This window comes from Dipodomys ordii, unplaced genomic scaffold (assembly GCF_000151885.1).
Source record: "Dipodomys ordii isolate 6190 unplaced genomic scaffold, Dord_2.0 Scaffold27, whole genome shotgun sequence".
Lineage (NCBI taxonomy): Eukaryota > Metazoa > Chordata > Mammalia > Rodentia > Heteromyidae > Dipodomys > Dipodomys ordii.
The window spans coordinates 1698277-1717122 of NW_012267243.1; the positions used below are offsets into that span (position 1 = coordinate 1698277).

Below are 18846 nucleotides of genomic sequence, written 5' to 3' on the forward strand. Positions count from 1 at the left end.
AGGAAGGAAGGAAGGAAGGAAGGAAAGAAGGAAGGAAGGAAGGAAAGAAGGAAGGAAGGAAGGAAGGAAGGAAGGAAGGAAGGAAGGAAGGAAGGCAACCTACTAAAGAAAAACATTGATATTTCTCAATTACATAACTAAGAAGAAATGGCTTTGGAATTCATGATTGGGAGAAATAGAATTTCCTAATGATATAGTCAGGTTCTCATTTTCAAGATATTGTGAACTTTGAATGTAAGGATAACATCCAAGCTAGACTAATTACAATTGGAACATCCAAGAGAAACTATTTGCCATTGTTTAGACATCTATGTATAAAAGACAATATTCATCTCTATCTTGGATCAGTGGAAAAATTCTGAACAAATATTCTGTAGTTAAAAGACACCCCTCATTCATACACAGACATCAACTAACCTATTGACCAACTATGAGAAACCTAACCAAAACCACAACTCCTTTGAGAAAGTTGCAACCATTAGAAGGACAAATGAGAAATACAGCCCCCAAGTTCTTCTACCTTTGCTCTTAATGCAAGGCTAACAAGCTAGAGGTGACTTCCCTATTGCTTTTGGAATAACGATATTTTGTATAATTTGAAATCAGTTATTGTGATAGCTACATCATTGCTTTTTGTTCACGATTGCTTAGACAACTTGGAATCTTTTGTGTTTCTATCTGAATTTCAGGATTGCTTTCTATTTCAAAGAATGTCATTGAAATTTTTACATGGATTGTACTGAATTAGTCTGTGGCTCTTGATAACCTGATCATTTTGACAATTTTTTTTATCTTTTAATTTAAATTTTATTGTAAAGGTGACATATACAGGGGTTACAGTTGAATAAGTGAGGAAATGAGTACATTTTTAGCAGTGCCATCCACTCCCTCCTTTTCTCCCAGTTATTCCCCTCCCTACTGCCTCCTCTCCAAGTTGTATAGTTCATTTCCAACGTGATGTCTAATAAGTGTCATTGTTGAATTGGTTCACCCTTTGTCCCACCATTTCTGAGCTTCCCCTTCTCCTCCCAAATCAGATAAACTTACATAAAAGACAAACCCATTAATAAATGGGCTAAAGACTTAAAAAGAGACTTCTAATAAGAACTAAGAAGGACTAATAGACAAATGAAGAAATGTTCATCATCTCTGGCCATAAAAGAAATGCAAATCAAAACAACATTGAGATTGGCCAGTAAGAATGGCTATTATCAAGAAAACTAATAATAACAGATGCTGGCAGGGATGCAGCCAAATGGGAACCCTATTACAGTTGGTGGAATGTAAATTTGTTCAACCACTCTGGAAGGCAGTATTGAGGTTCCTTAAATTACTAAACATAGAACTACCCTATATGGCCCAGCAATTCAGTAGACCACAAACTAGGCCAAAATAAAGCCACCAGCTCCATGTTCTTTGCAGCATTGTTTATCACAGCTAAGATAGGGCATCATCCCACATGTCCCTCAGTAAAGATCAAGAAAATATGGTGTATATATATATATATATATCATATTTCATCTATACCATATATATTTATTTGTATAAATTACAAGTCTATGTTTCCATCAGAAAGAATGATATTGCCACATTCATAAGGAAACTGAAAGACTTGGAAAATTTTATGTTAAGCAAAGTAATCCAGACCCAAAAAACATAGGTTTCCATCATTTGTAATAATAAAATATGCCTATAAATCAACAAGTAAACCCAATCGGTAGTAAATGACAAATAATTACACCTAGACATGATTAATTAAACAGCACTCTAAAACATTCACAAAGGAGGATATTCTTAGGAGACTATCATAAAGGATCAACAGCTACATGCATATGATCATATAAAATGATGCTTATCAAGGCGAACTCCAAGAAATAGAAACAAGAGAATTTTTATTGTACAGTTTGCAATTATTTTCTTTTTCCTTTGGTTCTATTCCCAATATTTTTCTATTGATCCATAAACTTTCTCAATTTGAGATTTTAATTTTGATCTTGTGACTGAGTTCTCTCCCGTGTTCCAGAGAAATGATCAGTAGAAAATACATTGTCCAATAAGATGAATAAATATAATCTTATGTCAGTAAACATAATTTTTCCAAAAAATGTGTTCTTCACTTTAATTATGAAAATTAAACTTACACTTAAATATCAGTGTGTGTAAATGCACACAGGCTGAAAGGGGATAATGCTTTATTGATTCTCAAAGTCTGATATCAGATTTTTGATTCAGAAATGGGATGTTCAAACCAGAATTCAACAGTAACTATCTTAATGATTAGTTTATATCATTTTAATATCAGATTTAAAAAAATATTCAAATATTTGATTTAAATTTCAGACATCAGCTATCTTCTCTATATTTCCCTGCTCCAAACTCATTTCTACTAAAACATTTATCTTCTTGCAAACCTCACTCATGTCATTGTTTTTGTGTACACTTGCCATAATGTTTAGTAGGGATTTACCCTGGAATGTTCCACTCTAACCTTATGAGCCTCTAATGTTTTATAGTTAGCCAAGTTATTGAAATGTGTATTTATTTGCATATATCCATTGGATAGATATGTGGGGGGAGAGGAAAATTACGTTCACATTTCAAGCAAAATGTGTTGTATTGAAATATTTGAAGACATTTATTTTTCTTCTATTTTTCTTTCCAACCTTTGTCCTCAGTTTGTCTGAGTTACCCATGGAAGAATACTCCTCAGAGAATGAAATCTGTCTGATTTCAATATCAGAGAATATTGCCTGGAAATCAGAACTCCATCCTGAGAGAATTCACATTGAAAATCTGTATCACATTAATAATGAAACCGTTAAGTATAAGCCCCACACAGCCTTCACTATCTCCTGATGCCAGCATGCTCATCCCTTTAGTTCTCAGCTGCTCATGTTCTACAATGACTTCCATGTAATTATCCATGCAAAATGAACCACAGCATCGTCACTGAGTTCCTCATCCTGGGACTTACAAAAAGACCTGAACTCCAGGGAATTCTCTTCATCGTCTTTCTCTTTATCTACCTCGTGGCTTTCCTGGGCAATCTTCTCATTGTCATTGCCATAATCTATAACACCACCTTGCATACTCCCATGTATGTTCTCCTTCTGGCACTGGCCATTGTGGACATCATCTGCACCACCACCATCATACCGAAGATGCTCAGCAGCATGCTAACATCAAGCAACACCATTTCCTATGGAGGTTGCATGTCTCAGCTCTTCTTCTTCACCTGGTCTCTGGGGGCTGAGATGGTTCTGTTCACCACCATGGCCTATGACCGCTACGTGGCCATCTGTTTCCCTCTTCATTATAGTACCATTATGAATTATTATATGTGTGTAGCCTTGCTCAGCATCGTCATGGCTATTGCAGTAACAAATTCCTGGGTACATACAGGTCTCATCCTGAGGTTGACTTTCTGTGGGCCAAACACCATTAATCACTTCTTCTGTGAGATACCCCCTCTGCTGGCTCTGTCTTGCAGCTCTGTAAAGGCTAATGAGGTGATGTTGTATGTAGCTGACATCACTCTGGCGGTAGGGGACTTCACCCTCACCTGTATCTCCTATGGTTTTATCATTGCTGCCATTCTCCGCATCCGCACAGCAGCAGGCAAGAAGAAGGCCTTCTCTACATGCTCCTCCCACCTCATCGTGGTATCCTTGTATTATTCCCCTGTGATCTACACCTACATCCGCCCAGCTTCCAGCTACACATTTGAAAGGGATAAAGTTGTAGCTGCACTCTATACCCTTGTAACACCCACCTTAAACCCCATCGTGTACAGTTTCCGCAACAAGGAGATGCAGGCAGGGATTAGGAGGGTGTTCTCATTTCTGAAGCATTAGTGGTTTCAGGAGGGATCCTTATTGGTCTCATCTCTTAAAGACATTTCAGGTTTGACTGCTTCAGTTACCACTTTTATGTTTCCTTTTTATGTTATTTTAGCCCCATTTCTAATGATTCTGTCTCAATGATTTCATAAGCTTCATTTAAACAATATTTATAGGCCAAAGTACATAACAGCCTCACAAGAATATGTATCTCAATACATATCTGAACATCTTTCTAAAAGTATATATCTAAGATAAAATTCTCATACATACATATACACAAACAATCATCACACAGACACAGGTAACAAATATAAATTCAAATATTATAGAATTCACTAGTGTAAGAATCAACTTAGGTTTCCAGTTTACATAGCAAGAAATATATTTAATGATTGTAAAATATATTTGGGACATGAATAATATAGCTGTCCCTTCACATAGAAGTATTGCTTAGCATTCCACTGAAATATATTGTACGATCAGCCCTGGAAATACAGTTCTTAAAATGACCTTATTTCATAGTTGCTTTTGAATTTTTACTCCCTGGATGGAGAAATTATATATTGTTATTTTAAAATGCCTTACCTAATAATGAATACAAAATTCTTAGTAAATATACACCTAACTCACCAAAATGAACTCTTCTACATCCTCTAGTGAAAGGCCAGCATGAATGCACACACAGGTGTACAATTGGATTTACTGTGTGAGTATATAAAACAGAATGGTAACAGATTAAATGACCTATGAATGTGTGCAGTAACATAATAATTAAGGAAATAGGGACTTCCTTCTCAATTGGGTGATGATAAATTTCAGCCAATTTTGTATTAATGCATGATGAACAAAGATGCAATAATCACTCAGATCATCTGGAAGGAGAAGATACTGATCATTTTCCAGGTCCTCAATTTTATTTGTGCTCTGTTCATAAAAGGGTATTGTGTCTGAATTATTCCATTTTTGTGAACTTTTCTGATGCTGATAACCTGTAATTTTAAATTCATTTATATCAACAGCACACCACCATTGTCTGGCTCTTCAATCAGACAAAGTCTCAGCAAATAATTATTTCTTTCTGATTTCATTGTCAATGGCTTCTCCATTCTTTCTTCCTTATTAAAGTCATAAAGTTAAATTAATAATGTAGGTTAATCTTCCACAGTACACAAATATTAAACAGTTGAATCAATGTGACTCTTTTTCTGAAATTGGGGAATTGTAAGGTTGATTTCAAATAGTAAGACCATTATCTTTGTAACCATCCAACTTATTTTTCCCACTTTTACTAAGGAAGAGTTGATAAATAAAATGGAAATATATTTATGGTCTATGATGTGAGTTTTTGATACACGTATGGGTTGTAAAATACAGATAATATCACATCACATAATTATCATTTTTCTGTGTTCACATATAATCTAGCATCAATTTTCAAGTATATAATAAATAAATATTGAATTATGCAATTCAATAGATCTATAAAATTCATTCATTATGTCAATTTTTGATCCATACTTTTCCAAAAGTTTTAAAAGTTTTGCTAAGCGCTGATAGCTCTTTCCTCAGAAGGCTGAGATCCGAGGATCATGGTTCAAAGCTAGTCTGGGCAGGCAACTCCATGAAACTCTTATCTTCAATTAACCACCAAACAACTAGAAGTGGAGCTGTGTCTGGAAGTGTTAGAGCACTAGCCTTGAGCAGAAAAGCTTAGGTACAGCAACCAGGCCCTGAGTTTCGTTCCCTTAACCAACAGCAGCAAGTTTTAATGGAGGCTGGAACCAGTAATGTCACTCAGTGAAAGAACAATCACCTAGTGAGCAGAAGGCCCTGGGCTTAACCAAAGGCTTAACTAATGATGAGAGGATTAACACTGATCAATAGTCATTATATTCATAAAGTGCTTTGTTGAATGGCAACTTCTTTGTATAACTACTTAAAGATAATAGAAAATAGTGTGTGTTCATAAATTACTTGTGAACATTAGATTAAAAAATACACGTGCCAGGAGTCAGTGGCTCACACCTGTAATCCTAGCTACTCAGGAAACTGAGATCTGAGGTTCACGGTTCAAAGCCAGCCCGGGCAGGAAAGTCCGTGAGACTCTTATCTCCAATAAACCACTAGAAAACTGAAAGTGGCGCTGTGGCTCAAGCAGTAGAGCACTCGCCCTGAGCTTAAGAGCACAGGGACAGCACCCAGGCCCAGAGTTCAAGCCCCATGACTGACAAAAAAAATACATGTGATTGGAAATATCAAAATAAATGATTGTTTTAAAAATGTACATTATGAGTCCTCTCTTCTCAAGGTTTGTTTGATATAGCTTCTACATTATTCTTGGTTGTAATTATAAGAAACATAACATTGTAATATGCGAATTAATGAATGCACCACATCTTTTTCAAATTATTATATGATTCTCTACCTAATCTATTGTACAGTAACATATATTGCATGAAACATAGGACATTCTTAATTCTGTGCACATCTATATGTGTAGGAAATCTATATATATTTAATATAAAGATGCTATAAATAATATATTTTCACACACAGGGCCATATGCACCCTAGCAGTGCAAATATCCATCCTTACTGTGATCCCATTCATTATTTTAATTTTCACAGCTGGTTTTAAAATTTTCCACTATTTATTTGTTGATATGTGAATAAAGGATAGGCAGAATTATGGTATACTATGAATTTTCCCTTCTAGAATATGCAGCAATAATAATAATAATAATAATAAACTGGATATACGATGATAATAAGGAACCACTCTGGTTTCAAGCTTCATTAAGCTATTTCAACCTCTATTAGAGAAACCACACTGTTTGACTAAATGCAATTTTAAGACAAATCCTTATATCACTTCCTGTTAGCTGCAAGTAACAGGGACTACTATTCTGGTCCTTATTTTTAAAATTATATTTTTATTATCTTTACTTATAGAAAGAAGTTACTATCTAACGACTCAGTTTATATGTACAAAGCACCTTGCTCAGTGTCTCCCCTTTCATCATCCGTGCCCATCTACCTCAACACATCCTCTCCCTTGTAATTTCCTATTTTCATAGGATATGTATTGAGTATGAGGACCACGTCCCCCCTCCCTTCCCCTCTTCATTCCTTTTTTCACTCATTTGAGATCTCACCTCATTATATCATCCAGGCTGCACTTGTGCTGAACTTGGTGATTCAGATAAGTCATGTGAAATTAATATTTCAAAGATTATGGGATATTGGGGACAATATCAATAGAGCAAGTCTTTGAGTTGTTGGAAATCAAGAGAAACATCACACATGTGCTGTAAAGCATAATAAAAGAAACAATAGCAGAAAGCTTTAAAAATCTGGAACACATGTAAATACACAGAAAGAAGTAACATGGTCAAAGTTTCAGAGCAGCCCCAGTCCAATTGTCACTGTTTCAAGAAAAACTGTAATCAAAATGCCAAAGTTCAAAGACATCCCCTCCAGCATCTGTTGTTATTAGAGTTCTTGATAATGGCCATTTTAACTGGGGTGAGGTGGAATCTCAATATTGTTTTGATGGAGGGTACATGGCCAAAAGGGAACAGTACTATACTGTTGATGGGAGTGTGAATTGGTCCAACTACTCTGGAAATCAGTGTGGAGATTCCTTAAAAGATCATATCCCTGTACCTTGTACTGACAGTTGACATCTGAAATATCCACCTGTATATTTTCTGACTTTCTTGTATCTTTTCTATAGATTGTGATGCTGCTGTGAACAAGACAAAGACTGGCAATTAGAAACTTTTCTTCCTAATTTTAACCAAATCTAAATAAATTCACTTTCCATATGCATTTGTGTGTATGTATGAATATGTATATGTATGGATACATATACTCTTATAAACACATTCATACATATTCTCTCTCCCTCTTCTTCACCATTTCCTATACCTTTGCCTCATTCTCTGTGAGGTAATATTCCAAACCAGAACCGAATTTTATGACCTCACAAGGAGAGATGTTAGCTGTTAACAGACAGGAAGAGAAAAGTTTGTGAAATCTATCATATAGCCTGGTATGTGTAGTTAACAGTTCATAATGTTATATTATGTCTTTGCATGATTCTGAGAAGGATGTTAGATTCTTTCCACAAATCGGATAACTATAAAGTAACGCCTTTTCTAATTAGTTCCATTTAATCATCCACAATGCAGATACCCTTAAAAGCTCTATCTTACACAGTTAATGCATACTATTAATACCAAAATGAAATCACTCTTATAAGTCTCAGAAAAAAACGGATTTGTCTAATCTGGGGAGAGAAAGGGGAATAACAAAACGCTGAAACAAGGACACAATGCTCCATTGCAACAAGGATACCCACAGGACAGTATATTGGAAACAAACTACAACTTCGGGCAGGGTTGGGGCTTGGGGAATGGGGGGCTAAGGGGGAGTGTGGGAGGTGGAGGAAGGAGGGAGGGGGTAACAATGACCGACAAGTAATGTACTCATTGCCTTACTCATGTAACTGTAACCTCTCTGTACAGCATCTTTACAATAAAAATAAAAAATAAAAATCTATAGTTTTGTTTTGTTTTGTTTTTCCCCCTGTCAGTCATGGGGCTTGAATTCTGGGTCTAGGTGCTCTCCCTGAGATCTTCAAATCAAAGCAAGCGCCACTTGATCCACAGTGCCACTTCTGGTTTTCTGGTGGTTAATTAGAGATAAGAGTCTCATGGACTTTCCTGGCTGGGCTGGCTTAGAACTGCTATCATCAAATCTAAGCCTCCTGAATAGCTAGGATTACAGGTGTAAGCCACGGGCACCCAGCTTAAACTATAACCTATTTAAATAATATTTTATTTTATTGTAAAGGTGATGTATAGAGGGGTTCCAGTTACATAAGTAAGGTAAAGAGTAAACTTCTTATCAAATAGTGTTACCTCTTCCGTCATTTTCTCCCAGTTTCCCCACATGACTCCACCCCACCAATTTGTAAAGTTCACTTCCAACATAGTCTCTTGAGTAGCACTGTCTTATTTGTTCACTGTTCATATTGTTTGTCCTTTGTCTCACCATTTTGTGACTCCCCTTACTTTCCCCAAATCAGATAAATGTATATAAAAGACATGGGGCACCAAAATCAAAAGCAATAACAAGAGGGGATTAAGCAATGGGGGTAAAAAAAAAGAATGAAAAATGAAGTAATTTCACACTGCATATTAAAATGACAATTCTTTCAATATCTTGCAGTTCATTTTGATTAGCATCATTTTATTTGTCAATAGACATTGAGCTATTGTAATCCTCTGCTATGATTCTCCTAGACATATACTAATTAATACAAATGAGGGAAACCATGGAGCCTATGTTTCTTTTCATCTTGCTTACTTCATTTAATATGATTTTTCCCAAGCTTTTCCATTTCCTTATAAATGGGGCAATTACTTTCTTTCTGATGAAAGTGTAGAATGCCATTGTGCATGTATATCATATTTTCTTTATCCATTCCTCTACTGAGGGGCATTGGTTTAGTTCCATATCTTAGCTATAGTAAATAATGCTGCAATGAACATAATTGTGCTTGTAGCTCTAGTGTAGCCTTGTTTGTGATCATTTGAGCAAATGCCCAGGAGTGGGATTGCTGAGTCATAGGGGAGCTCTATGTGTAGTCTTTTGAGGAATCTCTATAGTGCTTTCCAGAGTGGCTGAACCAGTTTACATTCCTACCAACAGTGTAGTAGTGTTGAGTTTTGGCCACCAGCATCTGTTATTATTTCTTTTCTTGATAATGTCCATTCTAACTGGTGTGAGGTAGAATCTCAAAGTAGTTTTCATTTGCATTTCTTTTATGGACAGAGATATTGAGCATTCCTTCATTTGTTTATTGACTGTTCTTATTTCCTCTCCAGATAACTCTCTTTTTAATTCTTTAGACCATGGGTTCTTTCTTTTAGTATTTGTTATGGGGGTTAACTTTTTGAGCAGTATGTATATTTTTGATATGAGGTCCTTCTCTGTTGTAGAGCTAGGGAAGACTTTCTAATCTTTGGGCTTTCTATTTAGCTTGCTAGCTATGTCCTTGGCCATGCAGAAGCTCTGCTGTTTAATACAGTATCATTTATCCAGACTTTCTTTGCTTATTGTGTTTCTGGGACTTTATTAAGGAAGTTTCAACCTATGCTAAAGAGCCCTATGTACTTCTCCTAACTCTCTGTGTAGCATTGTCAGGGTATCTGCTCTTACCTCAAGGTCTTAAATCCATTTGGAATTGATTCAGGTGCAAGGTGATATGTAAAACCATGACTTCAGTTTTCTGCATATGTATAGCAAATTTTGCCAGCATCATTTGTTGAAGAGGCTGTCTTTCTTCCATCTAATGATTTGGGCTCCCTTATCAAATATTAGGTGGCCATAGGTCTGCAGGATCATTTCTGGGTTTTCAGTTCTATTCCAATTGTTCTCAGTCTTCTTCATGTGCAGTAAAAAGCTCTTTTTAATAACTATGGCTTCATGATAAGAGTTTGAGTTTGGGTATTGATATTCCTCCAGCACTGTTTATTCCTGCTAAGTATTGTTCCTGCTATTTAGGGCCTTCTATTATTGCATATGCATTTTTTGGATTGAATATTCTATTTTCTATTTCATTAAGGAATGTTGTTGGGATATTGATGGATATTGCATTGAATTTGTAGATTTGTGCAGTATTACCATTTTCACGATGTTAATCTTCCCAATCCAGGAGCATGTGAGGTGTTTCCACTTCCTTAAATCTGCTTTACAAACTTGAGAATCTGGAAGAAATGAAGAATTTCTAGCAAATATTGATATATACTCAAATTAAACCAAGAAAGTTTAAACCAACTAAATGGACCTATCTGGCATATTGAATATAAATGGCAGTAAAAGACCTCACATCCAGGAAAAGCACAGGAACAGAAGGATTCACTGATGATTCTATAAGGCCTTCAAAGAAGAACCCATTCCTTTTTTTGGGGGGGGGTTCCGGTTGTGGGGCTTGAACTCTGGGCCTGGGCACTGTCCCTCAGCTCTTCAGCTCAAGGCTAGCACTCTACCACTTGAGCTACAGTGCCACTTCTGGCTTTTTTTCTGCTTATGTGGTACTGAGGAATCAAACCAAGGCCCTCGAGCATGCAAGGCATGTGCTCTACCACTGAGCCACCTTCCCAGCCTGAAGAACCCATTTCAATACTCCTCAAACTCTTCAAATTTAAAGCAAAAGATCAATACAGAAATCTTTTTATTAGGACAACATAACCTTCATCCTCAAACCAGATAGGGATCCATCAAAGAAAGAGACCTATAGGCCCATTTCTTTCATGAATATTGAAGCAAAACTTCTCAATAAAATTCTAGCCAACTGACTTCAACAACTAATCAAAACACTCATACACTATGAACAAACAGGACTCATTCCAAGGATGCAAAGCTGGTTCAATATGTGTAAGTCAATTAATGTAATTCAACACATCAATAGGAGCAAGGATAAGAACCACATGATCATCTCAATAGACACAGACAAAGTATTTGACAAGATCCAACACCTCTTTATGATGAAAGCTCTGGAGAAACTATGTATCCATGTAACAAAGGGCTGTATATGACAAACCTACAGATAGCATCATAATTAGTGGTGAAAAGTTAAGAACACTTCCTCTAAAATCAGGAATGAAACAAGGATGTTCACTCTCTACATTCCTCTTTAACATACTACTGGACTTCCTAGCCAGAGCAATAAGGCAAGAGACAAACATAAAGCATATTCCAATAAGGAAAGAAGAAGTAAAACTCTCCCAAGATAGGGGCACAAGTGGTTTATTTTTTCTTACTATTGTTTCTAATGTATTTATAAGGTACCATGTGATTTTTTTGTTGTTATTGCTTGGTATATCCTTCCCCACCGTATAAACCCTGTTTCACTGTATTTGATGTTGGTATAATTTGGGGAGGGGAAGGGAAATAACAAATTGTTTAAATAGGGATACAGGTGGACCCATTGCAACAATGAGATGTACAAGATGTTATGTCGAAACCAGACTCTACAATTTAGACAGGAGGGGTGGGGAAGTCTAGTTGAGGAGGTGGGAGGGAAAGGATGGTAGGGGAGAAACAAAGAAGGAGACAACAATGCTTGATAAGAAATGTACTTATTACCTTGCTCATGTAACTGTGCAGTATTTTCACAATAAAAAAACTTATTTAAAAAAAACTCTTCATCTTTGTAGATGACATGCTCCTGTATTTAAAAAAAAACATATATTCCACTCCTAAGTTACTTGAGCTGAACTAAAATTTTGGCAAAGCAGGAGGGTATAAATTAACCCACAAAAATCAATGGCTTTTCTGTATGACAAAAATAAAAAGAGTGAGGCTGAAATCAGAAATGTAACACTTGTATTTGAATCTGGTGCCCTAAATCGTGTATATACCATTTTTTCTAATTTGGAGAGTGGAAGGGAAATAACAAAAAGCTGAAATAAAGATACGGGTTGACCCATTGTAACAAGGAGCTGTATAAGACACTATGTTGAAAAGGAAATTTACAACTTTGAAGGTAGGGGGAAGGGGGAGTTGGGGAGGTTGGAGGGAAGAGATAGTAGGAGAAAAACAAAGGAGGGATAACAATGCTCCATAGAAAATGTACTCATTGCCTTACTCATGTAACTGTAACCCCTCTCTACAGTATCTTTACAATAAAAAATATATATTAAAAAATCCCTTTGTTTCAACCTCCTTGAATAGACCACATGTTCCTATTCCAATACTATACTGTTCTCAACTGGTCTTATTTGATCTTTAAAGAAGTTTCTTTTTATAATATTAATGTTATAATATTATATTATTAACTATTGATTATATTTTATATATGTATTATATTAATATAATATAGTATATTATTTTATAATATTTATAATATTTACAAATGTCAATTTTCAAAAGAACTTTAAACTACATATTTAACTATTGAGACTGTATGTTGCTGAGAACAGAATAACAATAATTTGGGAAGGGAAATAATCACTAAATATCACATGAAGGACAACTAGTGAGGTTTGTCTTCACTCCAAAGGTCTCCAGTTTAAGAAGTACTTTTCCTTACATGGTAGCTAAAATAGAAATATTATGGCTGACATATCTCAGATCAATTCAATCTAGCCAAAAGATTTCAAGTTTTCACTGAGTCTCCTAAATATTTTCCCAAACTGATAATTTTTTTTTGCATGTGAGGATAGATCTGGCCAAATTTATGGGTCTTAGGGATAAATAATATGGATGTATAAACTTTAATTAAATATCTCCTTGTTAAGGAAATTGACTGGTATGTGTTTTGAAACAAAATAAAATATATTTCCAGTTTGTGACAACTTTACTATAAAGTTCTGACTTAGTTAAAATATTAATGGAAAGGAAAGTTTTAAATCTGGAATTTTGTCTAACACACATTGAAATCAGCAATCATTCCAAGGAAACAGTTCATCCTTGAAAAGGTCAATTTTACTCTAAGGGTCAATAATCAAGTAGAGATATATTCATGGAACATAGCCCAGGAGTTAAATGAGCCAAATACACCAAGAAGAGATTAGGGAGCTACTTTAATGAATTCATGGACATAAACAAGACACCTTTAGTAATTAATGGGACCTGTCTTGGGACTGAGAATTGTATCTGATCTCAAGAGAAACAAAACTTTTGTCAAGTTGCCTTCAGATTTGGCTGTTTTTAAGTTCCGTTTAAGTTTACTAAGGGTTTATTACTGACCAGAAAGCCAGGAGGAGCTAAAATAGAAACCCTAGGGATGTTTACTTCACTTCTGGTCCCTTTGAGATCCAAACTGCAGAGAAAGTGTCTGTAATTTTTTTAATAGGAACTTTCTAATTGTTACATTGTAACGTCTTAACAAGTCCCCATGTAGGCTCAGAGCTGAGGTTGAGTTGGCTGGGATCCCATCTCCTGAATCTCCCTTAAGAAAAAAAGAAGAAGAAGAAAAAAAGCTGCAACTGAGATTCCCATTTCCTTTGTGTCTGTGCAAGAGGGTTTAAATCCTTTCACAGTCCCTGTCCTTTTATAAAGCATGTTCTGATTTTAATAAAAAGCCTAAATGGGAGGATAAATGAGTGATTATCCAATGCAAGAATGTCTCTGGAGGCCAGTCTTCTCATCAGATTACAACAGTCACATTTGTATTCAATTCCTGGGTAATTCTAGGATAATTCTGATGCTTTTTACTTCCTCTCCCTTAGTCATTTGCTTCTCTCCTGTCTGCTTTTCATACAGACCATTTGTGAAACAGAACAGACCACTACAGAGTCCTCCATTAAGAAACAAACTTCAAGGAAAAGGTGCTAACAGCTGTTCATGCCAGCAACTTCACAAAACCAATTCTGTTTTTGTAATCTAATTCAAACACCCATATTTGCCACTCTTCTTCCCCAATCCCTCCCTTCTTACTTCCTCAAACCATCTGGCAGGTAGATCCAGCCTAAAACACCTAACGATAGACTAGCTACCCCATGCCGAATCAGACCACATGAAGACATGACTATGTGTGTGCCATTTTCACAGTTACAACACAGAGTACATGTACTCTCCTCTAGGGCTTTCTCAGGGTTCATCTCTAGTCTTCATATATTTGTTTGAAGAATATTATGTGCTTTTAATAGCACACTTAATATTATATACTATTAATTATACATAGGAGTTTGTAATATGCAATTATTAATTTAAAATGCCTTTTGTTATAACTCATACAAAATTATGTTTAATATTTTCCACATATATGTTTTATATATATGGGATAGATTCAAAAGTAAAATTAATCAATATAGTTATTATGGGATTATATATCTAATGTTTTATATAGTCACGTGTAAAATTATTTTATATTTGGATAGATCCCACAAATGCTTTATATACAGTAATATACTTTTATAATGACATATGTGTATTTGTATGTTGTGTGTAAGTATATACATGTGTGCATGTATATACTTGTACATATACAGCATATGTCTATGTTTTGCTGGGTATTGAACACACAGGTTTTTGCATGTTATAGATTTTTTAATTTAATTTTATTGTTATTATGAAAGGGATACAAAATTCATATGGAACAATAAAAGACCCCAAATAGCAAAAAATAATCCTCAACAGAAAGAACTGTGCTGGAGGAATATCATTACCAAATTTCAAACTCTACTATAAAGCCGTAGTAATCAGAACAGCTTGGTACTGGTACAAGAACAGACCTCAGGACCAATGGAATAGAATTGAAAACACAGAAATGAACCTACAGACCTAAAGCCATATAATCTTACATCAGGGAGCTAAAAAAAAATAGAATGCAAGAAAGACAGCCTCTTCAGAAAATGGTGCTGGCAAAATTGGTTAATCACTTGTAGCAAACTAAAGCTAGATCCTTATGTATCACCCTGTACCAGAATAAACTCCAAATGGATCAAAGTCCTCGTAGTCAAAGCAGACACTCTGAAAATATTACAGGATAAAATAGGAGAAACCCTAGGTCTCCTTGGCACAGGCCAAAATTTCTTAATAGAGACCCAGAAACATAACAAATCACAGAAAGGTTGGACAATGGGATTGCATGAAATTGCAGAGCTTCTGCATGGCAAAGGACATAGCTAGCAAGATCAATAGAAAGCCCACAGATTGGGAGAAGATCTTCACTAGCCACACAACGAACAAGGGTCTCATATCTAAAATATACCTGGAATTCAGAAAACTCCCCCAACAACAAATGTTCAAAGAAACAACTGCCCAATAAATAAGTGGGCTAAAGACTTAAAGAGAAAATTCTCTGAAGAAGAAAGAAGGATGGCCAATAGACACATGAAGAAATGTTCAACATCCCTAGCCATAAAAGAAATGCAAATCAAAACAACATTGAGATACCACCTTACCCCAGTTAGAATGGCTATAATCAAGAACTCTAATAACAACAGATGCTGGAGGGGATGTGGACAGAAGGGAACCTTACTGCATTATTGGTGGGAGTATAAACTTGTTCAACCACTTTGGAAAGTAGTATGGAGATTCTTCAAAAGACTCCACATAGAGTTCCCCTATTACCCAGCAATCTCACTTTTGGGCATTTACCCAAATGTTCACAAACAAGACCACACTAAAGCTACCAGCATGACTATGTTTAATGCAGCATTATTTACCATAGCTAAGATATGGAACCAACCCAGATGCCCCTCAGTAGATGAATGGATCAAGAAAATGTGGTATATATACACAATGGAATTCTATGCCTCCATCAGAAAGAATGACATTGCCCCATTTGTTCGGAAATGGAAAGATTTGGAAAAAATTATATTAAGTGAAGTAAGCCAGGCCCAAAGAAACATAGATCCCATGGTTTCCCTTATTTGCAATAACTAGTATATGTCTGAGCCAGGCAGAAAAGGTCAGATAAGGTGACGTTAGGGAAATGAACCCTAAGATGTATTCAAATGTTTTTTTTTCTTTCATGCGATTGTTTCTAACACATTTATAAGATTATTTCTTTGTTGCTTTGTATGACCCTCCCCCATGGTATAACCCCTGCTTTCACTGTATTTGATGTCGGTATAATTTGTGGAAGGGAAAGGAATAAACAAATCGTTTAAATAGGGATATAGGTGGACCCATTGCAACAATGAATTTTACAAGCCATTATGTTGAAAACGATCTTGACAACTTTGGTGGGGGGGGAGGAGGAAGTAGAGGGGCAGGGGGGAGGATGGGAAGGGATAGGAAGAGGAAACAAAGGAAGAGGCTACAAATGCTTGATAAGAAATGTACTCATTATCTTGCCCATGTAATTGTACATTATTTTCACAATAAAAAAATTAAAAAACAAATGGAATACACAAAGGTCTGAAGTTGCATAAGCATCCTATTTCTTTAGCCATACTTGCTTTCTTAAACTTTCAGAGAGTCTCATGTTTGGCTTAAATATTCAGACTGCAGTCCTCCAAACTTAGCCTCCTCACACCAAGGATTATAGGCATGAGCCACCACATGTTTGTTGATCTGAAGTAACTTTGACAGTATGGAATTGCTGATATGTAGACAAATCAACCAACTGAACAAATTACATTCTTGAAAATCTATGAACATGCCATTTCATACAACATATTGTACAATATATTGTACAACATACAACATACTACATATTGTACAACAAAGATGGCAGTTCAGTGGACTATGGCTGAACTCATTAGGACTGTACTTTTTAAATGTATATCAATGTATAAAAGTGACTTCCTACCATGCCAAAAAATATAAAGGGCTACAAATCAGAAAATATAATTTAATTCTCGAGGAGGAAAAGAAAAACTCTCTTTTTAGATCAACAACTGTTTCATAAACTAGGATAACAATTTCATTAACTAGGAATATCAATTCCTAATAATAACAACATATATGTTATATAATGTATTTTATATATAATAATGCAACTTCTTAATGAAGAAATTAAATTGTGGCTATTTTAAGATTACTCCCACAAACTCTTCCAAAGAGCTTGTAAACAGGCCAATGGTAATTAGACAGTTTGATATAATGATTGGAATATGCTCTAAATTCATACAATATAATATTTAAAAAGTGATCCCTGAAGGATTAAAATCCATTTTAAGACATGTGGGTGCCTGGAACGCTCCATAGAATATTTTCCTAGATGACTATATTTCAAACAAAAATGGTCCCTGGCTACTCTTGGAAATAAATAGGTCTATGAAAGCATTGGATAGAAAGAATACTATTTCTTTTTTTTTCCTTTTTCTTTTTTCTTTTTCTTTCTTTCTTTTTTTCAGTCATGGGGCTTGAACTCAGGACATAGACACTGTCCCTAAGCCTCTTTAGGTTCAAGAATAGTCCTCTACCACTTGAGCCACAGAGCCACTTCTGGGTTTTGCTGACTACTTTATTAGAGATAAGTAAGAGTCTCACAGACTTTTCAGCTTGGGGTTGACTTCAAACCATGATCCTCAGACCTCAGCCTCCTGAATAACCAGGATTAAAGGCAAGAGCCACAGGCCACTGGCACTCAGCATAAGGATAATTTTTAAGAGACAGAAGAATAGTAGCCTGCTTTTCTCTTTCCCTATTTTTGGTTTCCTTCTGCTCTTATAAGAAAACTGAATTAGCTTTACATTGCCATAAAAGTAAGTGTTAAGGAGAACAATGTCAATATTCCCTTTACTTGCATTTCTTTTATGTACAGAGATGTTGAACATCTCTTCATGTGTCTGTTGGCCATTCTTCGTTTTTGGAGAAGTCTCTCTTGAAGTCGTTAGCCTATTTATTGTTCTTTCTTTAAGGATTTGGTTTTGGGGTTTCATTGTTGAGCTCTAAGTACATTTTATTCATGAGACCCTTGCCTGATGCATAACTACTAAAGATTTCCTCCCAACCTATGGGCTTTTTATTCATCTTGCTAGTTATGTCCTTTGTCATACAGAAACTCTTCAGTTTGATGCAGTCCCATTTATCTAGAGCTGCTTTGATTTGTTGTGATTCTGGATCTTTACTTAGGAAGTTTCAACCCATTCCAAGGAGTACTAGTGTTTCCCCTATTCCTTCTTGCAATATTTTCACTGTATCTGGTCTTACATTTAGGTCCTTGATTCATTTGGAATTCATTCAGGTGTAGGGAAATATATAAGGATCTAGCTTGTTTTCTGCATATGGCTAGCCAATTCTACCAGCACCATTTCTTGAAGCAGCTGTCTTTCTTCCATTCTGTGGTTTGGCTCCATTATCAAATATTAAGTGGCTATAAGCCTGTAAGTTCATTTCTGTGTCTTCTATTCTATTCCATTGATCCTCAGACCTATTCTTTCGCCAGTGCCAAGCTCTATTTATTACTATGGCTGGGTAGGGTTTCAAGTTTAATACTGATGTTCTTCCAAAACTGTTCTTCCTGGTAAGGATTGCTCTTTCTATTCAGATTTTCTACAATGTTTCTATTAAATAAGTGAAAATATTTGGTGGTA

General features: G+C 35.7%; 1 protein-coding gene across 1 annotated transcript; it reads left to right on the forward strand.

The window, feature by feature from the left end:
* The first annotated feature begins 2930 nt into the window (after positions 1 to 2930).
* Positions 2931 to 3854, forward strand: LOC105985219 (olfactory receptor 13G1). The gene has a single exon (XM_013015645.1). The coding sequence runs from the start codon at positions 2931 to 2933 to the stop codon at positions 3852 to 3854; it is 924 nt and encodes a 307-aa protein (XP_012871099.1).
* The last annotated feature ends 14992 nt before the right edge of the window (positions 3855 to 18846 follow it).

What these genes read in the sequence shown, in the direction of transcription:
- LOC105985219 (XM_013015645.1), top strand. Translation starts at nt 2,931, where the DNA reads ATGAACCACAGCATCGTCACTGAGTTCCTCATCCTGGGACTTACAAAA.